Here is a 27,338-nt window from a genome sequence, read left to right as displayed (position 1 = left end):
TGCCCCAAAGGTGGGACGGTTAGTTGCTAGATTTAGGGAGCAGTTATTCTACACATTAAATCATAAGTTGCTGTGTGTAAATTTGTCTATTAGAATTAGTTTGATCTGAAACATTTAAGTAGCAAAACAAGAAATGATTACCTTTATAGTGCTGTAAACAATCCTGCTGCTGCTTTCTAAGTAAATTGTTAAAATTTCTGGTTGATGCATGCTGCTAAACGTTGACTCGCTCTGTCCGGTCCGCCGGGGGTTAATGTCATTCTGTCTGTGTCTGAACTGCATGTTATCGTCCTCAACAACACTGGGATTGGATGGGCTTGGCTGTGGGCGTCCGGTGGGGGTCCTTCCTTTCCCTTTTGCTTTTCCGTCCTCGTCTCCCTTACATCATCTTTCCTTTTTTTTGTTTTGAAAATATAAAAATAAAAATGCACCTGCACAGTTGCACCTCCTCCCACCAGAGCACTGACACACTCCCTTCCATCTGTCTTTTCCTACCCAGACCTCCCTATCAACCCGACACCCAGGGGCAACGGCATCCCTCCGGAGCAGCACAATGCAGGTGCCGCCATTGGGGGCGCTGTAGGGGGAGTAATCCTGGTAATCTTGGCAGCAACACTGCTCTTCGTGTTCCTGCGTCGCCGCCAGCGCACCTTCAAGGGGGACTACAGCACCAAGAAGCACGTCTTTGGAAACGGGTACAGCAAGGCGGGCGCCATGCCCGCGCACCCCCCCATCCCCAAGAACCTCCAGTACCCGGACGACTCGGACGACGAGAAGAAGCCCACCCAGATCAGCAACACCGGGGGGTTCGAGGCGAGCGAACGGAATTTCGACACCGAATCCGAGGACCTGAAGAGACCGTACTTCACTGTGGATGAGGGGGAGAGCCGAGATTACGGGGAGCGGACTCTGGCCTTCCAGTACGACCCAGAACCTGAAATTGCCGACGATATGATCTCTCAAACCGACGGCTCTGTCATTTCTAAGAAAGAGTGGTACGTGTAGAGGCATGCAACCGCCAAGCAACCTGTCGTCCCTCACCTGCATTCCACCTCACCCTTCACTCCCACCTCCCCACCCTCACATCCATCAACCTGCACCTCCTGCAGTGGCATTTCCAACTCACCCCCTCCCCCCTCCCTGCATCAGACTCCATCCAACTAATCACTGTTAGAAAAATCAAGGGTCTATTTAAAGTCCAAGAACACAACTTCTCAACATGACAGCATTGGTGTCTCTTTCATCAAGTAAATGGGCAAAGATTACAAACTAAGGTATGTAAATGGACTCAATGTGGCTCCAAGGCCAGAAAGGTGGTTGGTTAATACTGTTGTGTATTTTATTTTTCATAAATGTATTAAATGTGTAAAAAAAAAAAAAAGAACAGGTTGAGGTTTTGCTGAGCACATTTGTGAAAGTCCTACACTGGATGTATGGTGTTTTTTTTTTGTTTGTTTTTACTTTGGTTTGGTTTGTTTATTTTTGTCGTTAGCAATTTTAAATTTGTCATTTTTATATTTTCTTTTTGTATGATCTGCAGAGAAATGAGAGTCATGTGTCTGACATATTTTACAGGTGGAGTTTAAAGTGTTTAAAAGTTTATGGTCAAATGTTTCAGGAATAATAAAAAAAAAAAGTAAAAAAAAAAAAAAAAAGAAAACTAGCTGTACAGACGTGCAACATTTATGGCAAAAGCACGTTATTGTCCTTCTCCAAAGACATTGTTGATGCTTCTCAAGCCCCGTCTTGGACTTTATTTGCTGTTTTTATTTTTAATAAAAGGGTGTCAGTCTACTGAGCCATACAGACACATGGTTGTAACATAATAACATCCAATGATTTTTTTTTTATTGCTAAAGTTTCCATCATGTTAAATGAGTGCCCTTATCAGTGAATCATAAAGTCAGTGGAGGGAAGGGCAGAAGCTGGCTGACAGACTTCAGTGTTCTACTTTTCAGTTTTTTGCAATTGTCCTGCAAAGGTAGTAATGCCACTTGAACTTTCCTCACATTTTGTCACAAGATGAAGTAATCTGTAAGATGAGATACAAGAGCAAATGATAAACAAAATCTATTTAATCACAGCAAAAGGAGTTCTACAGAGTAGTGACTCGGAGGATCTGATATGTACTGCTGGGAAGTTCACCTCAGTCTGTGAGTGACTGTACTTCACATACAAATCCAGAAAATCACATTGTTTCATTTTTTTTTATGTTTAATTGGGCATGAAATAAGTATTTGAGACCATCGTAAAGCAGTACTTTAATTATTGCAATGACAGAGGTCGGACATTTCCTACAGTTCAGGACCAGGTTACTTTGGTAACCTTGACCAGATCATCCGGTGTCGTTTTGAGCCGATTCCTCACCTTTCTCATGATCACTGGTACTCCTCAAAGTGTCTCTTTGGATGCATTCCTACAGCAGGTAATAATGTTCAAATTGGTTGTTTTTTTGTGTATGATTGTTCATACTACTATTTAGGATCAATCAGATTTAAGTGTCAAATGTTTCCAGACCCCAAATAGACTGAATGTTGACTCCACGTAGCATCGCACTGTAATAATGGATGCTACAGTTCCTGGGTCAGTTTTACTGCAAAAACTCCAAATCTTTCCAAGTATTTTTAGTCTTGTGTCCAATACACAAATGGTACAGTCAAAGGATCGCAACAAAGAGGTAGCCAATAAAGAGAAAGCTTAACTTATAAGCACAGGCCTTTTGTTGAGCATTGACTGCAACCTCTGTACAGAAGTATGTTTAGGTGCATAGTCGGAACCAGGAGTGGTGGGATTGTAATGTGATGCGCTATAAGTCCAGAATTTTCAGAATAATAATTTTCAGTCATTGTTTACGTCCAGATTTATTGAGTCTGGTTTCTGCTGGTGCAGAATTATGATGCAGGTCTCATATCAGTGACGTAATAGTTGAATAAAATGCAACATGAGCGTTCAGACTGCATACGCTTTGAGAACAATTGGATATGTATCTGAGTTCTTACCACACGTGGAAGTGATGTAAATCTGACTTTTTTTGGAGAGTCAGAATTTGGCCGTTCAGTCAGCTGTAAAAAGTCAAATATATGGAGTGCAAGATAGGAGAGCTTCTTAAAGACGAGCTACCGGCTGAATTCCTGCTAATTGGTCGGTGATCAAATACGTATTTCATGCAATAAAATCCAAACTACTTAAAACTAACACAATGTGATTGTGTGCATTTTTTTATATAGATTATGTTGCTCAGTGTTTTGCTGTTTGGTAAAAATTACAGATGCCTTCATTCTTGGAAAATTAACAAAACCACATTTTCTAGATTTGTGGAAGTATGCATCATTTTACATCAACCGCACCGTTATGCCCTCATTTGTGTTGATTTATCCCATAACATTGAATTTTGTGGTTATAATGAGACAAAATATGTAAAAGTTCAAGAGGCATGAATGCTTTTGTGAGTAATTATGTGGGAAAGACATTCGCTGAGTCTCACAGGATCACTAATAGTGCTCGGAAATGTCATGATTGTCACTTGACTTGAACAGTTTGACCTGTGTACATGTGCTCAGAAATCTCACCACTTTAATGAAATGTCTGGGTGTTTTTCTGTTCCTGTTTTTATGCGTGTGTTGAGCTGTCATAATTATGTTTGGCTCTGACCCCTTTTCCTCAAAATGGATGTCAGCGAAAAAGTGTCTGAGGAATTTCTCAGTAATGATTCTGCCTCTCCAGTTGAGACTGTTTACCCAAGAACTGGCTAACATCAACCTCATTTTCCACCAGGAGTCATCCATGGACTCAAAGGACTCGGATAAGAGGGGAAATGTCAACTGATGCTTTTATTTACGCTAACAGAGAAAATATTTTAACAAGTAAAGGGATCTGAAAAAATAACGGTGGCCATGCTGCAAAGCAAGAAAGCAGCGTAAGAACTTGACTGCTGCTTTAGTGATGCTTCTTCCTTCCTTTCTTTCCAAATTAATTCCAGCTATTTTTTGGGGGGTTAATTTTGCAGTAAAGAATTCTTTTTCCTTTAATGTCAAGATTTATTTCTGCATATGGGGACGCACTGACTCTTTATGCCACCATTATACAGTATATATCTGTATCTGTTTTTAAAAATGTTAGCAAGTGCCAGTGGATGCTAGTATAGCAGAAAGACTTTTTCTTCTCCTCAGCTCTGAGCTCCATTACACGATCAGCAAAATATATTTGCTTCAAATGAGAATGAAAAAAAAAAAAAATCTCAATGTGAAAAATCAGAGATAAGAGAGGCATTGCAGTAAATCTGTGGATGTAAACATATCTGACTGGCTCTGAACACTATAAATACTGTATTAAGCCTTATTTTATGCATGTTTTTTGTGTGTGGGAGTGGAAGTGCATTTGTTGGTATTTTTTTTTCCTTTTTCCCAGTCAATTCCAATGTGTTTTTGTCCTCATTTGCAGCTTAGAAAGGCGACAATATTCTCCTTTTTTTTATTGTCGTCTGTATTGGCAGAGCTATGATTTCATTGGTACGCCGTACCCAACAACAATATTGCAGTTAATACAAAAATACCTATATAAATATATGTTAAAATGATAAAGAACACAAAAAACACCCCTGTGAGAGCATTTTCTTGCAGATGTGAATGTTTTTCAGTCCATGCTTGTCTACTGTATGCTTTTAGATGAGCATGTTAATCATGAGCCTCAATCTATATTGTATGATATACACAAACAAGCATTGAACAGTGAGGTTTCTGTTGTTCTTATTAGAAGTCAGTTTCATTCTGTCCTCCTCCGATCCATTTTTCAATGGCCTTATTTCAGTTTTAAAGAGACAGTACACGACTCAAAATAAACTGAGCAACAGTAGCCAGTTTCTTCTGTCACTGTGGACAAAAAAAAGTTTGGTTTTCTCACACAGGCAGGGGAAATGCTTTCTTGTTTAGTCAGAAATAGGTTGAACCGCAGCGTTATAAGAAAACAAAGCACGTTTTATGTTTTTGTTCTTTTTATCCAGTGCCTATCAAAGGAAGGAGGGGTGAGGTAGTCACGGCAACCACTTCCTGTTTATTTAAGCTCTTCATTCCCCAACTAGATGAAAAAAATTTAACTATTAGACACAATTCTTGTAAAAGTATTTATACTTCTTTTGATTTGTTTTTTTCATTTTACTTTGTGTGTTTTATTGAGGTTTTATGTAATAGACACAAAAAAAAAGATGCAGAAATGTGAAGTAGAAGAAAAATGTTCAAATCAACCTCTGAGGTTCGATGTGTCTTCTTCTTTTACAGTGATACCCCCAAAATAATGAAATTATAACCACCAGCAAATATTTTCATACATTAGATTTCTAATTTGTGGATACAACACAATGATGCACTTCTCAGTGTTTCTGCAGGATCTTTAAGAATTTGTAAGAAATATAAGTTCAGCTGAAATTTCGACCTTTAAAGCTCTTAAAAACGTCCAGATTTTCAATTTGTGCTTTTCTCCATTCATTTTGTTTTACAATAAACACATTCCTTTCTTTTTCCTGACATGAGCTTATAGGAAGGCAATGAAATTCAACATATTCCAGCAGCGTTATCCAGCGCCTTCATCGTGGGAAAGTGTGTATTTACTCAAGGTTTGGCTTGATAGCTGCAATATTTATAGCTGGCTAAAACCCGCCATCAGAAACCACCACAAAGCCTTTTCTGACTGGGTGTAAAAGCACTAAAGTCAAACACCATTTCACCTTATTTATGGTATTAAGTAAAATACAACTTATTAATTTAGTTATTTTTTATTCTGCTCTTTACTCATGTTGTGTTTTTTTATGATGTAACCTTTTTTGGTGGTTTTTAATTGAGTTCCAAAAATTCTTAAACTAACATTTCTGAAACTTAAACTTAATCAGAGTTTTTTTTTTTTTAACATTTGTCCACTAACATATTCAAACCAACATCCCAAAGCTCCAGAAAACTTCTGGATTTTTTGAGTTCAACTGCTTACATTAGATTTTCTTTCGGGGTTTCAGAGTAAAGGAAGTGAAAACAATGCATTGGAAAACGAAAATGTATGTCAGAATTTTTCTTCTTCTTCACAATTGTGTCTGTCTAAATAAAATCTAATTAAAAACACACTCAGGTTTTTTTGTCAAGAACAAAACAAAAAGATCTCCAAAACACAGACTGCACTGCAAATCTCCGTTCAACACAAATGATCATTTACATGCAGTGGAATCTAGTTAGTCTTCATCCCAGCACTTTACTAACACTGCATACTTGATCACACAAAAAAAACGTCTAATTCAACATTTTCTTTTTCTATCTAAAAATTAAAACAGCACTCAATGTTGAATTTCTGGACTCCAGCAGAAATCTAAATCCTGCAGCCTCAGATCAGATTCTTGACGTTCTTCTAAGCTTTTAAGCACAACAGCGACTCTAATCCAGTAAAAAAGAAACGTAACTTTCATGTATGAATTAATGAACATCGCCCCCATTTGAAAGCACAAACGTATGGTTTCATCTGACTTTTTTTCTGCTTCTGTTTTGAAACCACTGCCACAGCTGCTTCTCAGACAACAACAGAAAAAAATACTTTGGGGTTAAAAATGTATATTGCTAAATATTAACATTCATATTACTGAGGTGTTCTGACTTTCTATTTTATAATAGTGACTGTAACTTCATTCCATCCTAATCCTACTTTTTGTATTCTGTATGTTTAACATTCCACTGTAAATATTGTACATAAAGTTGAGATTATAGTCTGGGTTTAATAGCGAGCCTGTTGTGTAAAATAAACCTTATTTGACTGCAAACATGGAGACTCGGTGATGGATAGATGAAGTTGATGGATAGCTTTTTCCCAAAGTCTCGACTAAAAACTGCTCCTCTAGTACCTTTTTAACATGCCAATAGTGACTTCACTGTCATACAAAGGGGGTATTGCATACAGTCTGTTGAAGTGGTGTCACTGAAAGAATCTCAAAAGGTACAAAAAAAATAAATAAATCTGTTTGTATGCAGCCATGTGAATGTATATTTCTGAGGGTGTTACAAATATAAGAATTAAAAAAAAAAAAAATCTTGTTCAATTGTGATGACCCAGTAAAGTAACTTGTATTTGTTTTGAGCATTAAATGAGTTCAATAGTCAACCTGTCCCAGTTCACTGATTGGATAAATGTGTCATCTAACTGAATATGGTCCATGTTTGCAGCACATTTCCAGCTTCACGTGCATTCATGTATTTTGGTAACTGCAGCCTTTTCCCAATAACCGTGATGTTTCAGTGTCTCATGCAGGTGGTTCAGTTGAATTACATTTTTTTTTTAATGTGCCTGTAAACTGTCACACCCAAAACATTTGTTCTGTAAATAAATTTGGTTGAACAAAACTGAAAGGGCACTGTGATCACATTTTAGAGCCATGTGTCAGTCAATTGAATAGAGAAGTTGACTCAAACATAAAGTGAGCTGACCGATCGCAACTGGCTAAAGATTGGATTGCTAACAGGACTATCTATCTATATTTAATGAAAAGCTGAGTGGAAGGAAAAAGTGTGGTAGAAAAAAAAAGAGGGGAAACCAGAGTCTTGGTGTATTGTGAAGAAAAAAAAACAATTTAAATGTTTGAAGCAGGTTCAAAGGTGTCCTGGATTTACATGATACAGAGAGTTAAGTTATTTTTGCAACCTTAGGTTTTTTTGTTGTTGCTATCTTCACAGTTTATGTAACCAAGTAAGCAGCCAAAAGACTTAGGATGCCTTTGTATAACACATCAGAGATAAAGGGATGCCCACAGTATCTAACACAAGTCTTTGATGGGGATCAGTGTAACTTTTTTGGCTTTAATTGGAGAGCGAAAACTGTCAGACAGCTGTTGACACGCAGTTCAGAGCCTAATGAAGCTGCAGCTAGATGATGAGAGAGGCCTAGTGTAGCGCTAGACAGATCTGTCTCAGGCTGTGGGACTCGAATGCAGACATCTGCACTGTGCACATTAAGAACAGCCCAGAGTTTGCAGCTGTTGCCATCCATTTGCTAAAAGAGTCCTTTGTAGCCCAAGGGGCTTTGACGGCACTTAGGCTTTTAACATGCATGGCTGTCCAGCTTTTTCTTTTTTTTTTATTTATCTATCTATTTTGTTCCGCTTTGTAGAGCTGTGAGAGGAATTCTACCACTTTTCCTCTATAAAACTACCTCCGGGACACAACTGGGAAGCTCTTTGTTTTCAAAATGTGCTCCTCTTTGGCTACAAAATTTAATAAAAGGAGATTGTGTCAAAATCAGAGGATAAAACTTGTGATATCACGCTGTAGAGGGCAGAAAATCTGACTGTCCCGCTCTTTGTTTTTTCTTTGAGGGAAACTTAAACATTCATTCTTTACGGTAGTGATAGGTTCAGTTGAAATTAAAGGCGAGTGAACGTTCAGCCCCGTGACTTTAATAAGTTTTGTTTCTGTCAGGAATCGGTTCATTTTGAGGGTCAAAACCGCCCACTGACTCTGGATAAAACACAATTTCAGACATATTGTTGCCTTGCGGGAAACGTCATGCTGCTGTGAATCGTTGAGGCTCCAGTAGGACAAGTATTGGAAGAATGAAAAAAAATAATCGACCCAAATCACTTCAGAGTTGCACACCCACAGCCAATAATACGAGTCACTACATTACAATGATTGAATGGTTAATGGACATACTGTAGTGCATTTGCATATCTGATTCATTGAGCTGGATAACAGTGTTTCATGCATTGATCAGTAGGCTGCAGCTGCACTTTGCAACTCAAACTCATTCCAATAACTGTTTTACCTACTCAGGGTTTGCAATGTTAGACATATTATGACATATTTTTTTAAAGTAAGTCTTCCCACTGTTGTCAAAAGACTAAGAAACCTTCCTGTCTGTGTGAAAAGTGTTTTGTTCCGTCGCAGCTTGTTCGCACATTGTTTCAGTATAATGACCTTTTCTTCTGCATAAACAGATTGTTCATGGTGTCTAGAAATGAAGCTGCCTCCTTTTTCTGCTCTTGTTTTCAGTGTGTACGTTATGAGGTCGTGTCGGGGTCGCCTATAATAAACGATCGTACTGTAAACGAATGAGTTTACGCCTCTCCTCTCGCGGGAGACATTATCACACGTTTCCACTTCGGGGATCGTCGACTTGGGTCTAATAAAAGTCGCTTGTACAGAGACGCAGACAACAGCCTTTAATCGACTCCGGCATCATAAAAGGTTTGCTAATACGTTTCCCCCAAGAGGTCTCAAAAGTTAATGCAGTGGAGATATGTTAGAGGATAAAATATATCAGTCTAAAATTGAGGAAGTTTGATGTGTTTTGAAATGTCAGAAGAAAAGTTTGCAGCCTGCTTCCCCCCCGAGGGTCCAACACAGTCACCTCTCAAATTAATAAAACACTTGTAATAAAAAGAAAACCTATTACTGGATGAACTTTAACTGGTAATCACGTTGTTTAGTTACCTGCAAAAAACAGGAGACAAAAACCACCATTCATGTAAGCAAACTTGTAAATACAGTACACTTTAGTAGACAAAAGATATTTCAATCTGTGTATAAATATTATATATTAGGATATAATATTTCTACAACTTACTAAATCTGAATTAGATTAACATCAGAGGTCATTTGTTTGAAACTCTTGTGCAGATTTATTACCTGTAGATAGTTGTGGTTTTCTTATCAGAGAAAACTGCAGGCATCCGGTTAAAGATGTGGCGTATTATTTATTGCATGGAAACTAAACGATCAGCAAACATCACACTTATAAAAGTGATTCCTCTTTTAAAAACACAGTTGCTAAACTGTTGAACTATTGGAAGCTAGTACCAAAAAATAAAAATAATGTTCAGCTATGCTAGATATTTCCAGAACGTTTAGGCTGTAATGGGTTGCCATTGACCATGATTGACAGGTAGGACAGCCAATCACAGTCCTGATCAGCCTACAAGGCACAATCCAACAAACCTTCAGTGTTTTTCCACACATGTACGTTTGTGTATTTTGGTGCTGGCTTACAGCGACTGAAACCCCAAAATTCAGTATCAGAAAATTTCATCATATGAGACTAAAAAGGAAAGGATTCAATTATGTCACAGCTACGGCTCCCGCAGAATCATTAGTTGGGACTGTCATTATCCAATGGAAAGTTAAGTGGAAGGAAAAAGTCAATTAAGAAAAAGGTATCTAAGCAACAAGAATAACCAGAAGAGGGTGTGGGAAAAAAAAAAACATCAAGTGGCTCCAGCAGAATGTGGATCGATTCCTTCCAGTGATGTTGGTCCACTTTGTTTTATCCAGTCCAACGTCAGGACATTGTCTGAGATGGTTTTTCTTCATCTAAAACGTTTTATGGTCAAACTAATTAGATTTTTATGCAGGAAGTGATGCTCGCCTACACTGCCGAAAGTTCCAGCACTTGCTTTAACTGTGACACTGTGATCAATCACTGATGTCATTGATCGGTAAATTGGTCAGAGGGAGAGACATCCGATCCAACAATAAATCAGCTGATCAGCTCCATGCTAGCCCACACTGATGCAGTCAGTAATTCATGTAAAAGGAGCCCAGACCTCATACTGAGAGCTTCCAGGAGAGCTGACACTTAAAAATCCTTGTCATGGTGGTTTTATGTAATTTCCTAATTCAATATCTGAATATCTGCTTCTCATTAGCTAGAAGCCATGACCTTGATATTATGAATAATTTGAATAAATGCTTGAAATATGTGACTGTGTGTGAAATCTGTGCAAAATATGAGTTTCACTTTTTTAATTAAAATAAAAAAATTCAGTCATTGTTCTCTTTCATTAAGATCTACTTGAATGTTTCACTGATACATGTTGGAGACTGGTACTATATTAGGTTTCACTCTACTAAACATTAAACTACATGCTGAAAACTAAAATGTAATGTATTTAATGTATAAGTACATCATTGTAACACTTTCACAACATGTACCGGTAAATGCAATGCTTGCATTTACTATTAATAAATAGTTAGCAATTTATTAATATATCCCTTTAATTTTAAGGGGGTGTCATTTAAAATAGATTTTTCTCAGCCTTACATCATATTATAATGTTATTACTTCATCAAAATCATACTTGGAATATTGCTTTGATTATTTCATGCATGTTTGAGAAATCCTTAAATCAGCATCCATTTCTCAGCTCCTCTAGACTAGCGGCAGCAACAGTTAACAACCAACTGGTGGAACTGAGCTTCTGCTGAGCTCATTAAATAAACTATTTTTCTGTCCAACACTCCCAAGAATATTGTAATATTGAATATTGTAGCATAATGAGAAGTATTATGATGACGCAGGTGGAGTGTTGGAAAGTGTCAAATTTCTCTTACGTCACATTTGATATTCTCAGCAATTTTATATGAACTGAAGGTAACATGGTTTCTTGATTGTGCTATAAAATGACACTATGTCCCTGGAAAATAAATAATACAGCCCCTTCAAGAATCTCAAATCTCTAGATCCTAAATCTTAAGTCCCAAGTTGAACCAAATCAATCAGCTTGACTCTCCGTTTGCTGTTTATGTCTTTTCACATTTAGTCTCCCAGGCAACAGACACATTTTCGCTCAGAATGCCATCCAAATTCAGAATCCGGAGACAAATTTCTGCCATGACCTGCAAAATTAAAGCAAAACAGAGAAAAAGTCTGTTTTTGCATTTTGAACGAGGCTCATGTTCCCTCTTCACCAGATCTTTTTGTTCTGTAATGCTGCATCTGACTGAAGGATCACAGCAAAGCCAAGTGAATGGATCCCAGGTGTTTCTAAAACGCCATCAACATCACTCACACCTGGCTGAGAGCTCTTGCTACTGTTTGGTACCTGACATCCACTCAGGTTTTTTCTCTCTTTTTTTGTTTTCCTTTTCACTGCCTGTCAATATGATTGCTTCAAATAATCAGGGAAATAAAATGAAGTGAGCTTGCTTAATTGATCTTTTCAGTGTTCCGGCACAAAGTGAAGAGCGTGTGTGATTTTGATGAAGTTCCTCGCCGCAGCCCGTCATCTCAGGGAGAAGCACTGCGGCGAGAGTGAAATTCCAGTTCACAGTGCAGATGGATGGAGGACATGCGCGGAAGCGGTGTCAACATCCCTCCTCCTCCACTTCTTCCTAAATCAGAGCAGCTGATGGTTAACCTTCCATGGTCCCAGTAGTGTTTGATTGTCTCCCCTGGGATGCATCGTCCCCCAGAGGTCTTAAAATAGCTTTTAAAAAACAAAGCAAACTGGGAAGCTGCTCAAATTAATCAGAGAAACAATCTAGAAATGTTAACCTTTGCTTTCCATCACTACATTCCTGGACATAAAACAAATTGCTGTCTAAAAAAATCTCACTCTTCTCTGCATGTGAGCAACTGTTTGTGTTCTCCGGATATCCTTTTATTTTAAGATGAATGCAAAGCAAAGCAAAATTATGCTGTAAATGTCGCGGTTGTCCATTACCAAACAAATCATAGGAGCTTTTCAACACATACCTTCAACGTGAAACATAAAACAAGACTTCCACTTAAAATGAACTTGGTAAAAGAAAAACAATGCCACAAACTGCAGTACATGTCTGCAGTTTGATACTATTTTTGCATTATGTCAAAAGGTTGAAAATTTGCACAAAACAAATTTGCAATTTTCCACAGTGATGGTATAAAAGCTAAGATAGTCCACATTCTAAAGTCAGAGCCATGCGTCGAGGTGAGACCGACTATTTCTAGCCGGAACCTCTCGACCTCACACACACTGGCTCCGGCTCCTTCCCCACCAGAGAGGTGACATTCCACGGCCCAAGATCCAGCTTCTGCAACCGAGGATCAGACCGCCAGGGTCCCCTCCCTCGGGGGGGACCTCACAATGCACCCAACCCCTTTGGCCCCGGTGACCCTCGTCCAGGCGAGGGAACACCAAGTCCAAAGTTCTTATCCATCATCAGGGTCTTCGGGCTGCACTTTGTCTGGTCCCTCACCTGGGACCTGTCTGCCTTGGTGACCCTACCAGGGGCATGAAGCCCCAGACAGCAGAGCTCCCAGGATCACTGGGGCTCTCAAACCCCTCCACCACAATAAGGTGGCAGGCCAAGGAGAGGTTCTTCACTGTCTCAGCTGTGTATTCTGGATCCTGTTCAGGGTGTGTATGGCGAGTCTGCCACTGGGTTGCCAGTTTATTAAAGGGCAGCACAGAAACACACAAGACAAGTAGGAGAAAACATGCAAACTCCAAGCAGAAAGAGCCCAGATTGTGATTCTACTGCTGCAAGGCAAGAGGGCTACCAACTGCTCCTCTGTGCAGCCCCAAAGATTTACCAAAATCTCAACAGCTCTTTTTTCCCCAGATTATTATAATGGAGTATTTGTGAGTAGAACTTTGAGGGAAGAGATTAAATTATTAGAACTTGCTCTTGGCTGTAAAACAAAATTTGGAAAAAGCAAAGCTGTGAATGTTTTCTAGAGGCACTCTAGTTTACAGGTGATCCAAAAGCTTTGACACAGGAAGTAAAACTCTGAGACAACTCTGACACAGACTGAGTAAAACCGTGACTGGTTCAGAGTCAGGGCCCTGATGAATGTCTTCACTCAGCTCTACGGTTCATTGCTACTATTTATGATGCCTAGCAGAAAGAAGCATTTTATACCTCCTTGATCTTTTCCATATTTTTGTCATATATCAACATTTTTCATGCTTCCTTCCATGATGCATGAACATGCTTTGATCCAAACTGTCCGTTTGTGGCTCTGGCTGGATGTTTGGGGTTGATGTCCTGCTGGACGGTGAAGCCCTGCTCCAGTTTCAAACCACTTTTCCTCCCGGATTTCCGTGTTTTTAGCTTTATATATCCTCCCATCCACTCTCTCCACATTCCCTCTCCCTGCAGAGGAAAAGGATTAGCATGAGGTTTCCACCACCATGTATTACACTGGATGTGAGAATCCTGAATCGAAGTGCAGTTTTTTTTTTTTAACCTCTCATAGCATTTTGCTCTGTGAGCCCAAAACGTTGAACTTTCTTGTCATAAAAGTTCTTCAACATTTTTGCAGTGTCATAAAGACACTGGATTTCCTCCTGCTATCGTTCTAGAAAGGCTTGTGAAATGCACATCAAATAGGATACATTTTGCAAAGTAGGCAACTGCAACCCAAATCGGCATTTTTTCCCAAATGCGTCCCACATCCGACTTCTTCACTGCAACCTGAATGACCCAGTTCCAATCTTTTCACCCCACAAAAAAGTCTAATCTGTCCCACTTCCATATATGCTGCTAATTTGACTATGTATCTGTTTGCTTTCAAAGTGTCTGCAGTCTAAACAGTTACAGTCACATTTTATCTGACTTTTATGTCATAGGTCATATTTCTTCACCAGAAGAAGCCACATGTAGTAAATCAATCAATCTTTAAGCAAAAGGTGAAAATTATATTTCTGAAATGATGAAAGAAGTTTGTTGATGAAGTGCATCACAACACAATCCCACCTCTCATACCTCTCATTTCTGTAAACAATACACTGCTGTGTAACGTTCTTCTTCTGCACATGCTGTCTCATTGCGGTTTAATTGTATGAACGACACCGTTAAAAAAAAAAGAAAGAAATTGAATGTTAATGTCTAAATTGATCATCAAGACCTGCTTTGTGGATGTATTCTGTGTTCCCCACCTAATCGATGGATCTCTGCAAATCCTCCAGATTTCCTTCTTCAATGTTCTCTTTGATTTTCCATTAAGTTTATCTGGATTATTAAATAGCATATCAGTTCAAATTGGGTGTAATTCAAACGAGTCAAGTTTTCTTTACACAAAATGTTTAAAACGTTACATTATTTTTCTTTCACTTTAGAATTAAGCTTTACATTGTATCACATGAAATCCCAATAAATGACATCAAAGTTGTGGTTTTCACATGACAAAATGTGGAAAAACTTCCAAACTAATTGTGTTCTGGTTGTTAGTTTTATCTATTAATTATTGCTCAGTGCGGCTCACTATCAGACTGCACGCTTTCCAATTCTCTGTCCATTATGCTGGAAGTTTTACTGCCACTTTCTGCTTAATTTGCCATTGTTTATAAAGCGTTTTGCATCCGCACAACTTGATCAATTGGATGCTCAGTTTATGCCCTGCTGATGGACAGAACGAGTCAATTCCGACGCCAGAAAACTTGAAGTTACAATGAATTGTCAATTATTTGGATTAACCCAGGATCAACTCGCGGAAATTATGATTGTCTGTTATTTTGCAAATGAGATGGTCCACAAACAAACAGCTCAGATCCTATGAATAAATTTGCTGGTTTCTACAGGGACGCCTGCAGTGGCTGCATGGGGACAGCAGCAGCAATTTTTATGGCCTCTCGTTTTCAGAGCCAGGGAGGGCAGGAGTCGCTCCGCTATCCAGCTGCGCGTTTGAGTTCTCCAATTAAACCCGTCCACCCCGGAGCCGAATACGGGGCCGAATCCTACTGGGGGAAAAGTGCTGACAGTCCTACTGGAAATAGTGGCTTCCTTATACTTAGTTTGTGTTGATTTGAGTAAAGAGGAAACGACTTTTCTTCACTGACCAATTATTTCCCTCCAGTCAGCCTGACTCACCTCTGGATTCACTAAAAGCACTGAATTATAGTTTTGTGTGCATGATTTTACTCTCTTCATCTGGTGAGAATAAGCTCATTTGTTTTGCATGCACAGTTCAACTTGTCTCAAATTAGACACAAGCAAAGTTGTCATGTTCAGTTTTCTGAACCTTCCTCTTAGTTTTGTGTACTGTCTGGAAAAACGAAGTGAAAAATATTTTTAAAGATGAAATGTTGAGGATAAAACAGGATGTGACTGACATTCCTCTTTAAAGCCACAGTTGCACGTTAATAGACTCAATGCTTGAGGCTAATGCATATAGGCATAATTTGCCCCAGTTATAGCTTAATATAATATCATTAGCATCAAATATGTTCACATTCCCTGGGCTTAGGAAACCGGAAGTTTACATGCATCTAATAAAAAGACACACACACTTTTCTTTTCCACTGTCTGAAGTTAAATCAGATCAAACTAATGTCATTTTCGGTCAGTTAGAATAACCAAAATAATTTCTATTTGCTAAATGTCTGATATAATGAAAGAACAGAATTTTATTTTTTAATGTCTTTCAGATGAGAAGTTGACATCATTTCCTCAGTAATCAGTAGCATTGGATTTTTTTAATTGTAGAACTTGTGTTAAATGTTTTGGGTTTTCTTCCACGAGCTTCTCAAAATAGTTTGTCGGAGTTTTGTACCAACTGACCTACTTTTTTAGTCATCATCAAACCACTTTGGAGCACTAAGACTATTGACTCTTCATTTGTAAATAGTCAGGTTGTTCATTCATATTTAGTTTAAAAAGTAAATATGGACTTTCTTTAAAATCATGAATCATACATTCTTCATCAAAAATAATTAAGTTTATAAAATCACTCTCATAGTCCTTAAAATTCTTGTCCTTGAGTTTGGGGGACTTATTATTTGCTGTTTAAAGTGTGTATTTGAATGTTTGAATAAACTTGCACTTCCACTTGTTTTTATTATGTTCTGAAGCTCCATTCAGGTAATTTTACTGTCCCACTGTGAAGAAAATGAATTTGCCCAGACATATTTTTCTTCCAAAGTAGAAAACTCTATACCACAGTACCTGTTTACATCATTTGTGTCTCTTTATAGAAAATCTATTATTCAGCAACAGCTATGCACTGAGTGTAGTTTTAGTTTTCTTTTGTTTTGTGATTTTAATAATGTCATTTATACAGATAGTTTTACAAGCATGTATAAATTTTTCTCTCTCCTTTTAGCTTCATATTTAGGTTTTTTTAATAGACATCCCCTGTGTTATTACTAAGGCAAATTGCAGTTTAAGAGAAAAAGCAAACAGCAAACTGGCTAGAAGGCCTATAAAAAGTTTGTAAAACCGTCTGTGGGGTAAATGAGCTGATTTAACTGAATTTCTAACCACAGCAGAGTCGTATTTGCACGCAAAACACACACAAATGTGTATGTAGACAAACGTACACAAATGGGTAGGCTACTTGGGTGGTGCCTTGCCCAGGGGCACCACAGCATGCGCAGGAGGAAGCTGCTGAGTTCAGGCACTCGGCAATAAACAGTGTTTTGAGATCATCCGACCTGGACCTGCTGCTTTGACGGAGAGGAAACAAAAAAAAAACAAAAAACAAATGTCATACCACAGGTCTGCAAAAATGCCCAAGGTTGCCATGTAGTGAACCTTCACTTGTTCACAATGACTCAATTTCTTCTGGCTGTCCTCAGAGCTCTCTGCCAGACATGCAGGCTGATCCATCCGTTTAGTTACCACAGAGGTCCAGCATCTGACAAATAGGACAAATGGAGTAAATTACGAATCCAGTGTGTCTCCCCCAAGCCCCCGCGCTCTCCTCCCCGTCTATTGACTCTCACAGCTTCATCAGTGTACATTAGTGTCAGTGCCAGTCTACATTTAGACCAACTGTGAGAGAAGAGGCAGCCCATCAGGGCATGCAGGCATATCCGTCGTCATGCAGAGCCAATGACCCTTTGTCAGAAACAGTCCTCATCAGCAGAGACATCAGGACTGACCACCACTTATGGCACTGAGATTCCCTTGAGTCAACTGGAAGGCAGCAGATGAAATCAAACCTTCAAACAGCACTAGGTCACATTTTCTGTGTCTAAACTCATCTGCATTAGTCAGATCCTCAAGTCTGGATGTTTGGATGATTAAAAATTCTTTTTCTCCCAGACAGTCGAGTTTGTCAAAATGCATCACTTGAAAACTGAGTCTGTTCCAACAGCTAGTTTTCATTGACTATACAACTGTGCAAATTGAAAAAAAAAAAAAAAAAAGAAATGCTTAACGAAAACTCAACAGGTTTTTTTGGTAAAATGTTTTAGCATCACACGAGTCGTGTGATCAACATCCGGATGCTACTGCTGGCGGAAAAGATGACAAAGACGACAGGAAGAGGTGGGAGGATGATGATGCGACATGTTTTTTTAAAGACTTATCGTGAGAACAACCTTTTTCATGTGTGATTTTAATTGTGTTTTTTGTTTAATGGAAACACCGCAATTTCAACATTAGCAGAATATTGGAAAACCTTTTCACACATTTGCAATAGAAACGAACACAGCCAAGAGAATAACAAAGATTTAACAGCAGAATTAAAAAGAAGTGGGATCTGATTGTACTCTGGGAGAGACATGAGCAGGTATCTGCAGCAGTCGGCCTAACCACTCAATTATCTCGGGGCACCAGAGATCATCTGACAATGTTTAATTGGGTCCAGAGTTCTACTTTAACACTGCTTGCTCGCTTAGAGAATATGTCGCTCTGGTACCACGGGCCCCTTTAGCTCTGGTGTTTGAAGGTTAAGTGATAATTTGCTGCAAATGCATGAGCAGACTTCCACTGATTAAAGTGCAACTGTATATTTGAAATGCTGAACCATGAGAGAGGAAAAAAACAGTCGATCTTAATGAGCTGACTCATGATTACCAACACACCACAAATCCTAGGGGCTAAATTAACTTTACATGTCATAAGTAGGTTAAATATTCACACAACCCAAAACCAGAGCTGTTAGGAGGTCAGAGGATGGCCAACCTTTCTACACCTCTGTGGAGTTTGGTGGAAATCCAAATCTTTCAGTAATTTGCTTGGATGCAGCTGTCTGTGGTTTGTGTAAGCCAGGGGTCTGCAGCCTTTCTAATCCAAAGACCCACTTTTGGGCCGCGTTCATACAGAGAATCTTAATGCTCAATTCAGATCAGTTTTTTTTTTTTTTTTTTGCTTAAATCCAATTCATTTATTCATTTCCGTCGATGTGAATTTTGTTAAATGAATGAGATTACAATAAAACTTCTGTGTACGACCCCAAAGCGACTTGCATATTGTTTCCGCTAGGAATAATGGCCGCCGCCATTTTGGATCACTTCTAAAGTTTTTGAGCAACGGGAGCCAACAGTGCTGTCACAAAATCATAACATGAAAAACAGATCTGCTTAATTCAGCCATTGTTTTTGTCAGGATTTACAGAGCCTGGCTTCTTCTGCTGCAGAATTATGATGCATGTCTCACGTTAATCACGTAAGAATTGGATAAAATGCAACATGACCTTTCAAACTGCAGGCACTTTGAAAACTATCGGACATCCATCCATACGGACAATATAGAAGTGGCACAAATTTTTTATAAATATTCACCAGAGTGGACCACTGGTTTTTGCAGGGGGAGGAAATCTATGAATACTTGAGTTCCCCTCTAAAAGCAGCTGTAAGTGCCTGTTTTAGTAGTTCACCCTCCAAATACCCTTTAATATGCATTAATACACACAGTGGAAACCGTCTTAGCACTGACATCCTGGGGGTTCAGCCAATCAGTGCCAATGAAAAAGCCCGGTGGTGTGTAAAAAAGCATTGAACCTTCATATTTCAGCTACATTTTCTTTCAAGCACCTCAGGTATGCTGTCCACGCCTATTGAATTCAGCTAATGAAATAATTAACTTTTATGATGCCCCTTTATATTCAGCTGCACCTGTGACAGATGAATCCACCCTGTCAGGTAACTCGACCAATAAACCAGCTAAGATCAGTTTATTAGTCTCCTGCTGTTTCCAGCTGTCTGACGCAGCCAGACTTCCAGTTTATGCAAAGGACTTATCAATGATTTTAATTTCTAATGTACCCTCATAGCACTCAGGGTGATTGGACAACAGCGATTCACCGCAGTTAGTGAAAATGTCACACACTTATTGATTGCTCTCATTTGATGTGGGTAAGTGTTGCTCTAGGAGGAGCAGAACAATAAAAACATGAAGAGTCAGCGTGTGAAAATATTTTATTTTTATGGGTCCATTTTTCTGTATTTTAGTTTGAGTCCATAACAAATGTGTAAAAAAAAAATTAAAAATCTTTTTTAGATCATTTTTGGCTTTCTGGGTTGTTTTTTTTTAAAGAAGTTGGATAGCTCTGTGACCCATAAAATCACAGCTAGCAGCTTTAACTTCACTTAGTGAATCCAAATTAAAAGGGCAAGCCTTGTTTTCTTCTGTAAACAAAAAACTATAAATAAAAAAATAAAAAATTAAAAGAGTAAGCATGATTCTCCATTAGAGTAATAAAAAATAATTCAGGACAAATCATAAATGTAAAACCATCATTTATGATGATTTGGAAGTCATAAAATTTGACCATATAAATGGAGATTATATGTTCTTTCCCAGCAAAATAACAGAAAAAAAATCTGTAAATTGCGTTTCTAAAAATTGCTTTTCCAAGCAGCAACATGCTCAAACTAAAGCCTTATTCGACGCGAGTGTTTCCCTTATCAAGCAGCGAACAGCTGTAAACTCCCAGGTTGGAAGCTGCTGGTGAAATCAGCCAGACTTTCAGTTTGTGCAAAGGTAACACTTATCAGTTATCGTTTAATTTCTACACTCACAGCACTCGATGTGATTGGACAACGCAGACTCATGGCGGTTAGTGAAAATGCCACACACTCATCGATTGCTCTCCTTTTATGTGTGTAAGGGAATATTACATTTCCACAATCTCTTCATGCTCATTTTTTTCCTGTGTTGTCATTAGTACATGTTTTTTTTCTTATCAATTATATTCTTAAGAAGAAAATATAACCTTCATTTGTAAAAAAGAAAATTATAAATATTCTTTTTTTTTTCATCTGTGTACCTATTCTTTGATTCTGTTAATCAAATACTTCACCACCTGTGCAGTCTTTGTTTGTTTTCATATAGACGTTATTTGATGAGTGTTAGCGCAAAGGAAACTACTTAATCTTTCTCCAGCTTCTTTGATGGCGTCCTTGTTGTCATTAATCTTTCCAGCAACAGAAGCCCATATGAACCAAAACACAAGAAGCCAATTAAAGCTCTTCCAGGACCCCACAAGGAAACCTGGAAGCCTTAAGCATTGCTTGGAAAGCTGGGTGTGCATTTCTACGGGGGATTTAAAGATGTGGTTCGATTCCAAATAAAAGATTAACAGGTTAGCAGAAAGGCTGATTCGTGAGTAATGTCTTGCAAAGGTTTGTCATGTTAAAGCTTTAAACTCCAGTGTGTTGATATCTGATGTGATAGATCACCAAAGCAGCATATTTAGGAGAAGAAAAATAAAAGATTCATATGATTCAAAGGTTTTGAGAAATAAAAAAGCCTCTTGGTCCAAGATGTTCACTCAGGCTTTCAGTCATGTCTTCGATCATTGTTGGTTTTACTCCTTTCAGTTTTGGATGAGGGATTAAACAGAACTTTGTGAGATCAGAACATCTGGTTTTAACTGGAATAACAATTGTTTTAATCAATTACACTGACGATTAATCAATTAATTGTATTTTTCATTTAACTACTTAAGCTTTTTTCATGCTATATTAGAAATATAGTAATAAAAAATGTTAGAAAAATAAAATCCTTTTTTAAATAAGAAAATGAAGATTTTATTGCCTAAAACACAATAAAATATCATTAATTTAGTGAGCGCTTGGTCATTTGTAGATCATCTGCAGCTTAAAAAAGATTTTCACAATAAACTTAGTAACGTTAACTACTAGCTGTGACAATGTTGTTTGTTCAGCAAAGGGCCTTTTCTGAGTCTAAATACTCCAGTTAATGATTAATCGATTACTAAATTAGTTGACGATTCTTATACCCCTTTATGTGAAAAGCTTTTCTCTCTCTGCTCAAATTAAATCAATACAGTGCAGGGTTGAGCTGTTGATAAATATTTGGATTAACTGATTTATAATTGGATAGCAAAGAGTGATTAACAGGAGATTTATTTATTTTTTTAAATAAAATTTGAAGCATAAAGTATGCCACGGGAAGAGTTCAGGGTATAACATATTTACAGACAGAGGTTGTGCTGTTTGTTCACTAATCTTGTTTTCAGAAAGCGTCCAGTTAACGAATAGTTGATTACTATATTAGTTGATGATTATTTCAATAATTGGCTCATCATGATCAATTTGATTAATCGTTGACTCAATTTAGTGGTTTTCAGACTTCTATTGGCAATTAATTTCACTGGATTTTACTTAGTGGTACCAGATTAACTCTTTGAGTCCTAAATTTCAAATTTCCATCTGGATATTTTGGCTTATTTTAAATGCACAAAGTCCTTTAGATGTCTTATGAGTAAATACATATTAACCAGAGCTTTCAATATCTAGCAGTTCTTCTCGCAATTTACCATCTTTTAAAAGAGTTCCCCTCAGATTAATTTCAATCCCTGCGATGGCGGAAGTGAAATTACCGTAATAAGCAAATATTGGCTGGAAAGCGCAAAGTCTCCCCTTTTAGAAACCGTTGAGATTTTTTAAATGGCGTACCGTTTTGCAGAATTACGGTACTACAAATGAGGCAGTGCCATAGAAAGGGTCAAATGAAAACCTTTTAGACTTTTGTTTTAAGTAAATGTTGAAAATTACCAAAAGCATGCTGTATTGGAGTATGTTGTGCTGCTCTGTCTTATAAAATAACAGAAAATACATTAAAGAGTCAAGATGATAAAATAAGGAATGATTTATGGGGTGGAAATACTTTTATGAGGCGACGTATGTTTAAGTTGGTAAATCTATGTTGCCAAGTCATTTTAAAAACAACAGAGGGACTATAAGTCTTTTAGAAAGTAGTTTGGCTTTGTAAAGTAATTTTCTAAAAACAGAAATAATCACCAAGCATTTGTTGTTTTACGTGTTTGTGGTTTATGATGGATTGGATTTTCACTTATTGTTTTAAGATTTAATTTGCCGATCAAAGTCAGATCCGCTTTAGCATAATTAAATGCTAACCATGTCTGATGTTATATTCCTTCATGTCTGTCTTTCCATGACAATCATAAAGGCACACAGGCTGATAATCACTTCAGCCTTTCTCCAAAAGGCTTTGACATCTTGTTTAGCCGAGACGCCGGCCAAAGATGCAGCCTTAAAGCAAAGTTCTGATTAATTTTCCTTCTTGTCGCTATTTATTTCTAACTTGGAAATGTGTTGTATTAATCACGCTCTCTGAAGTTTCATCAGATTACTTTCACAGCCTTTGTACTTTGCCACAACATGAACATTTTAAGACCATCAGGGAACTTCGGGGTTTGAGTTTGTTCCTGTAAACTTGACTAATTGGAAATCTCTCATCAGTTCACAATAACACTTATTTCCGTGTGCATTTCCCACACGTGTTTGTGTTGGTTTAATTATAGATGGCATTGAAAAGCTCGTTTAATCACAGTAAACCCAGTGACACTCGGAAACTTTGGTGCGAGGTCTTGCATGTCCGTCCTGAAGCTGCCTAAAAGCAGAACAAAAAGATAAGAATGACTCACTCAACCTGTGTGGGTATCGACAGAAAGACTTCCTGCCTTGAAGTGTCTTGTCAATAGGTAACATGAGACAATTGTGTTGATTTAACAGGTTTTCCTTCTTCTAATGAATAGACTTGTGGGGTAAAAGCTTCCTGTTTGAATAGACAGCATTCAGCTGCAGTCCGGCTGATTGCTTCACAAGCAATTGTTCTTTGACAAGAACATGTTAAAGAAAAGCAAACTCCCACTTTGAACATAAAAGAAATGCCAGCTAGGCTAAGTCCTTACCCACAGATCAGGTTTCTTTTTCTATTATCATCTTTGTCAGTCATTTCTTTTACTTTTACTTTCTTATATTAATAAGATGACAGGAAGTTCTGTGAAAAAGTATTTGTGCCCTTGTAGAATTCAAGTAACTTCAAGTTGAACTTTGTCTCTTTAAAAACCTCCAATCTCACAATGCTGCTCCATGTCCTCCATTATGCCATTTAGGAGCTTTAGGTTCCAGGATTTTACAACCATGTATGAATGAACCAAAGAATCACTCCAGGTATGTTTCTGATGAGGGAATAACATTATACCTTGAAATAAAGCTCAAAAATACAGATTTTTGCATAATGCATGTATTAAACAACACCGTAATTAGATAAGAGCTAAACTGAATAAAATTAACCTTCAGTTTTCAAAGAGAGTTTAATTAATGTGAGAAGAAAATGTAATGCAAACAAACATGTTCCTACCTAAAAACGTAAATGCAACCCTTTGAGTAATTTTAGTCTGCTTTTCTTTATATCCTGATGAGCGTCTCATTATAAAATTTGAATCTGATTTATTTTTACTGGGCCACTCAGAGGCGGACTTGTTGCCGTTCTTCGAACCATTGTCCTGCAGAATATCAAACCGATAGCCAAACCATCTCCTTCAGGATTTTGTGGCAGAAAGAAGAACAGAATAATTTTCTGAATTGCTCTCAGGTTTAACAGAACACCTTGAAAAAGACAATTCTCCCTAAAGTCTTGGAGAGATGTTATTCTGGGATATTTTCTGACCTTCTGGATGTGTCCAGCAAACAAAAATTATCATTTAAAAACCTTATTTAGTATTTTTTGTTGTCTGAGTCTGATTTGTTTGATCATATGATACATTTAAGTGTGACAATATGCAATTTCTGACAGCACTTTTGCAGTAAAAATCAATGAAATGTGTCTTGTGCTGTTTATAGAAAGAATTTGGAGACCACAGTGCATTGCTGTGTTCTTCTGGAACCATTTCAATGAGAGGTTTGAAAGACGTTTCCCGTAAGTGGCCCTGGGGCCCCAAACTGCAGCACTTCAGGTGGTTGTAGCACCGGCAAAAATACATTATAGAACAATAACTGCAACATATCTATCAGCTGTCTGCTGTGTATGAAAAGCATCCCAAAACTCAACTCATGTGAGTTTCTTTTCAATAAATAAACCACCTTTATGCTAACCAATATCTATAATGTCCTAAAATAAACAGAGTTTCTCATACAAATAAAATTACATCTTAAATAGCCATACTCTGTGTTTCAAATATATTCTGAAAATACATTTGTGGCCAACTTCATTTCTGAAAATATCTTGATTTGATTCAATGTTTTGGGATTCGGAGAGCAAAACTATTATTATTGTCCTATTTATAAGGGTAATGCAATCCTCTAACAAGCTTAGCAGTTTGGCTTTGTATCCGAGCAAATTATCCAGCCAGAAGAGGCTGCAGCCTGTCCATTAAAGGACGTTCATTATCTGCAACGATGCTCCAGCAGGTGGGCTGTGTCGAAGTAATATCCACTTGGATGGCAGGACCTGTGTTTCCCAGCACAACTTTGCCTCAAGCATCACACTGTCTCCACCAGCTGCCATTCCTCTGCAGAGCATCCTGCTGCTGTGAGTTCCTTAGATAAGCAACGTGACTGATTAAACTAGGCCACCTTCTTTATTGGCCTTTGGTCCAACAAAATGAGTTGAAACAGGGTCAGCATGTGAACCCGGACTGGTCCAACAACATCTGAGCTACAGTTGACGAAAAAATACTACGTATATCCAAAATAAGCTTACTTCGCATTTTGACCCCTTCAAATTAGTCTCTGTCTCTTTAAGAAGCTCCTGCTCTTTCCAGCACACCGCTTTCAGCAGTTCATGACAACATGTCATCATTATGCCGTCTACAAATGTTCTTAGGGACGTTGGACTGAGAAGTAGTTTGTATAATGAGCTCAGCAGTTTTGCAGTTCCACCAGGTGTTTGCGAATTGCTGCTGCCGCTAGTCTAGAGGAGCTGAGTGAGGCAGAAACTCAGCTGGAAACTGCATCTCCAAGGAGGCGCTTTTATGGGAGCAAGTGTTTAGGCACCCCTGAATGTTTCTCAAGGGAGATTTAAGGTATTTCTCAAACATGCTTGAAAAAACTAAAACAAGACTCCAGGTATGTTTTTGATAAGGGAATAACATTATATGAAATCCAGGCAGCACAGAAGCAGTGGCAAAAAGCTCTGAATCTGGTAGCAACTGGTAACTCAAATGTCAACTGAGGGCAGACTGTAGACAGACATGACAAGACTAGACAAGGACCTGACAGTGAATAAGAAACGTAGGTAGGTATAAATACACAGGGGGTAATCAAGGGAACTAGACACAGCTGGGATCAATCAAGGGGGAGACGGGACAACACAGAGACTCAACTGACACAGAATCCCAAATAAACACACAGAAAAACTCAAATCCTTACATTATAACATGATGTGAAACTTAGAAAAAGTTGATTTTACAAAATAAGCCCCACTGAAGACAAGAAACATCCCACAAGAGATACTCTGATCCAGTTTTCTAACCGTCACAATTTGGCTCTTGTCAATTTCACTAAGTTTCTTAAGCTTCCCCATTTTTCTGCTTCTAACACATCAACTCTGAGGACATCTTCACTTGCAGTCCAAAGCTAATTCCCACCCAATAACATGGGAAATAATGGAGATAATAAGTGTTATATAATATTATGTGCATAAACTATAAGGACATACAAATAAATTAACTAGCTTACATGGAAAATAATAAATAACCTTTACACTGTTCAATATGTAAAAGTAGAAGAAGTAGAAGTGTGTCCATTTTGCTTTCGTTCGTTTCTGAATCTTTGGGTTGCTTTTGGATTTTGTGCATGTTTGAGCTTTGTATCAAACATGTGCTTCTTGTTTCTGCTCACCGTAAACAATTTAGATTCCAGTGTTTGAGTCAGTCTAAACCGCCATCTTTTCTTATTTCAACTAAAACAACAAATTGCATGTTTTAAAGTGGAGAACATTCTTTTCATTTGCTATTCAAGCTTTTTCAAAGAAGACCATAGTTTCAAGAAGGGCTGTCTACTTTTGCGGTTTTATCTTGAAAAGAAAACATGGAAGGAGGCTTACACCCTGCAATGACAGATAAATTGCTGTGTTCAATATCTGTCCATTCACATACAAAAAAGTGGTGGGACACAACAGTGCATCAGCTAAACAACCTCCTCACAGATGGTGTGACTCAATAACTATACCCTTCAGGGCAGCAGTAAAAACGGTGTTTTGACTTGTTGGAGATGGAGTTCAGGTAAATTCTTTGTGGCTAACCTGACTCAGAACATGTTTTAGTAAACTTTTATTTGTTCAATCCCTGAGGGAAGATAATTTACAAATCAGATCAAAGTCTGTGTTAATAAATTATTCCTTCAACATGTTCAAGGGCAAACAGAGTTATTGTTGATGCACAAAAAAAAAAAACGGACTTACTTCAGGATCAACTTCACTTTGCCCTCGGTGCCGTTTCTGAAGCCTGTACTTTGACTGCTGCAGCACTCACTCTCTTGTACTGCTGTTTCTTTTGTTTGAAGAGGTTAAATTAATATTTGCATAACCTATAATCTCCTCTCTTTTGGGTGCACCTCTTTAGAAAGCTCATTCTGTACGGTTCTGTCTAATTTCTGAATTCCCCTTGTAGTCACAACC

The 27,338-nt window shown here is 38.1% G+C and overlaps 1 protein-coding gene across 16 annotated transcripts in view; it reads left to right on the top strand.

Annotated features, from left to right (window-relative positions):
• nectin1b (nectin cell adhesion molecule 1b) overlaps positions 1–27,338 on the top strand; it is a 221,573-nt gene that overhangs the window by 108,252 nt on the left and 85,983 nt on the right. For 2 of the 16 annotated variants that reach the window (XM_044120469.1, XM_044120474.1), the window contains one exon: positions 500–7,367. The exons of the other annotated variants lie outside the window; for them this stretch is intronic. In XM_044120469.1, coding sequence (XP_043976404.1) covers positions 500–1,005 — 506 coding nt within the window. In that variant the 3' untranslated portion in view covers positions 1,006–7,367. Of the gene's footprint in view, positions 1–499; positions 7,368–27,338 lie in introns of those variants that run through there. 16 annotated transcript variants of the gene reach the window in all.

This window comes from Gambusia affinis, linkage group LG06 (assembly GCF_019740435.1).
Source record: "Gambusia affinis linkage group LG06, SWU_Gaff_1.0, whole genome shotgun sequence".
Classification (NCBI taxonomy): domain Eukaryota; kingdom Metazoa; phylum Chordata; class Actinopteri; order Cyprinodontiformes; family Poeciliidae; genus Gambusia; species Gambusia affinis.
The sequence above is the reverse complement of the archived record's forward strand: the minus strand, read 5'-3'. Positions and strand labels throughout refer to the sequence as shown.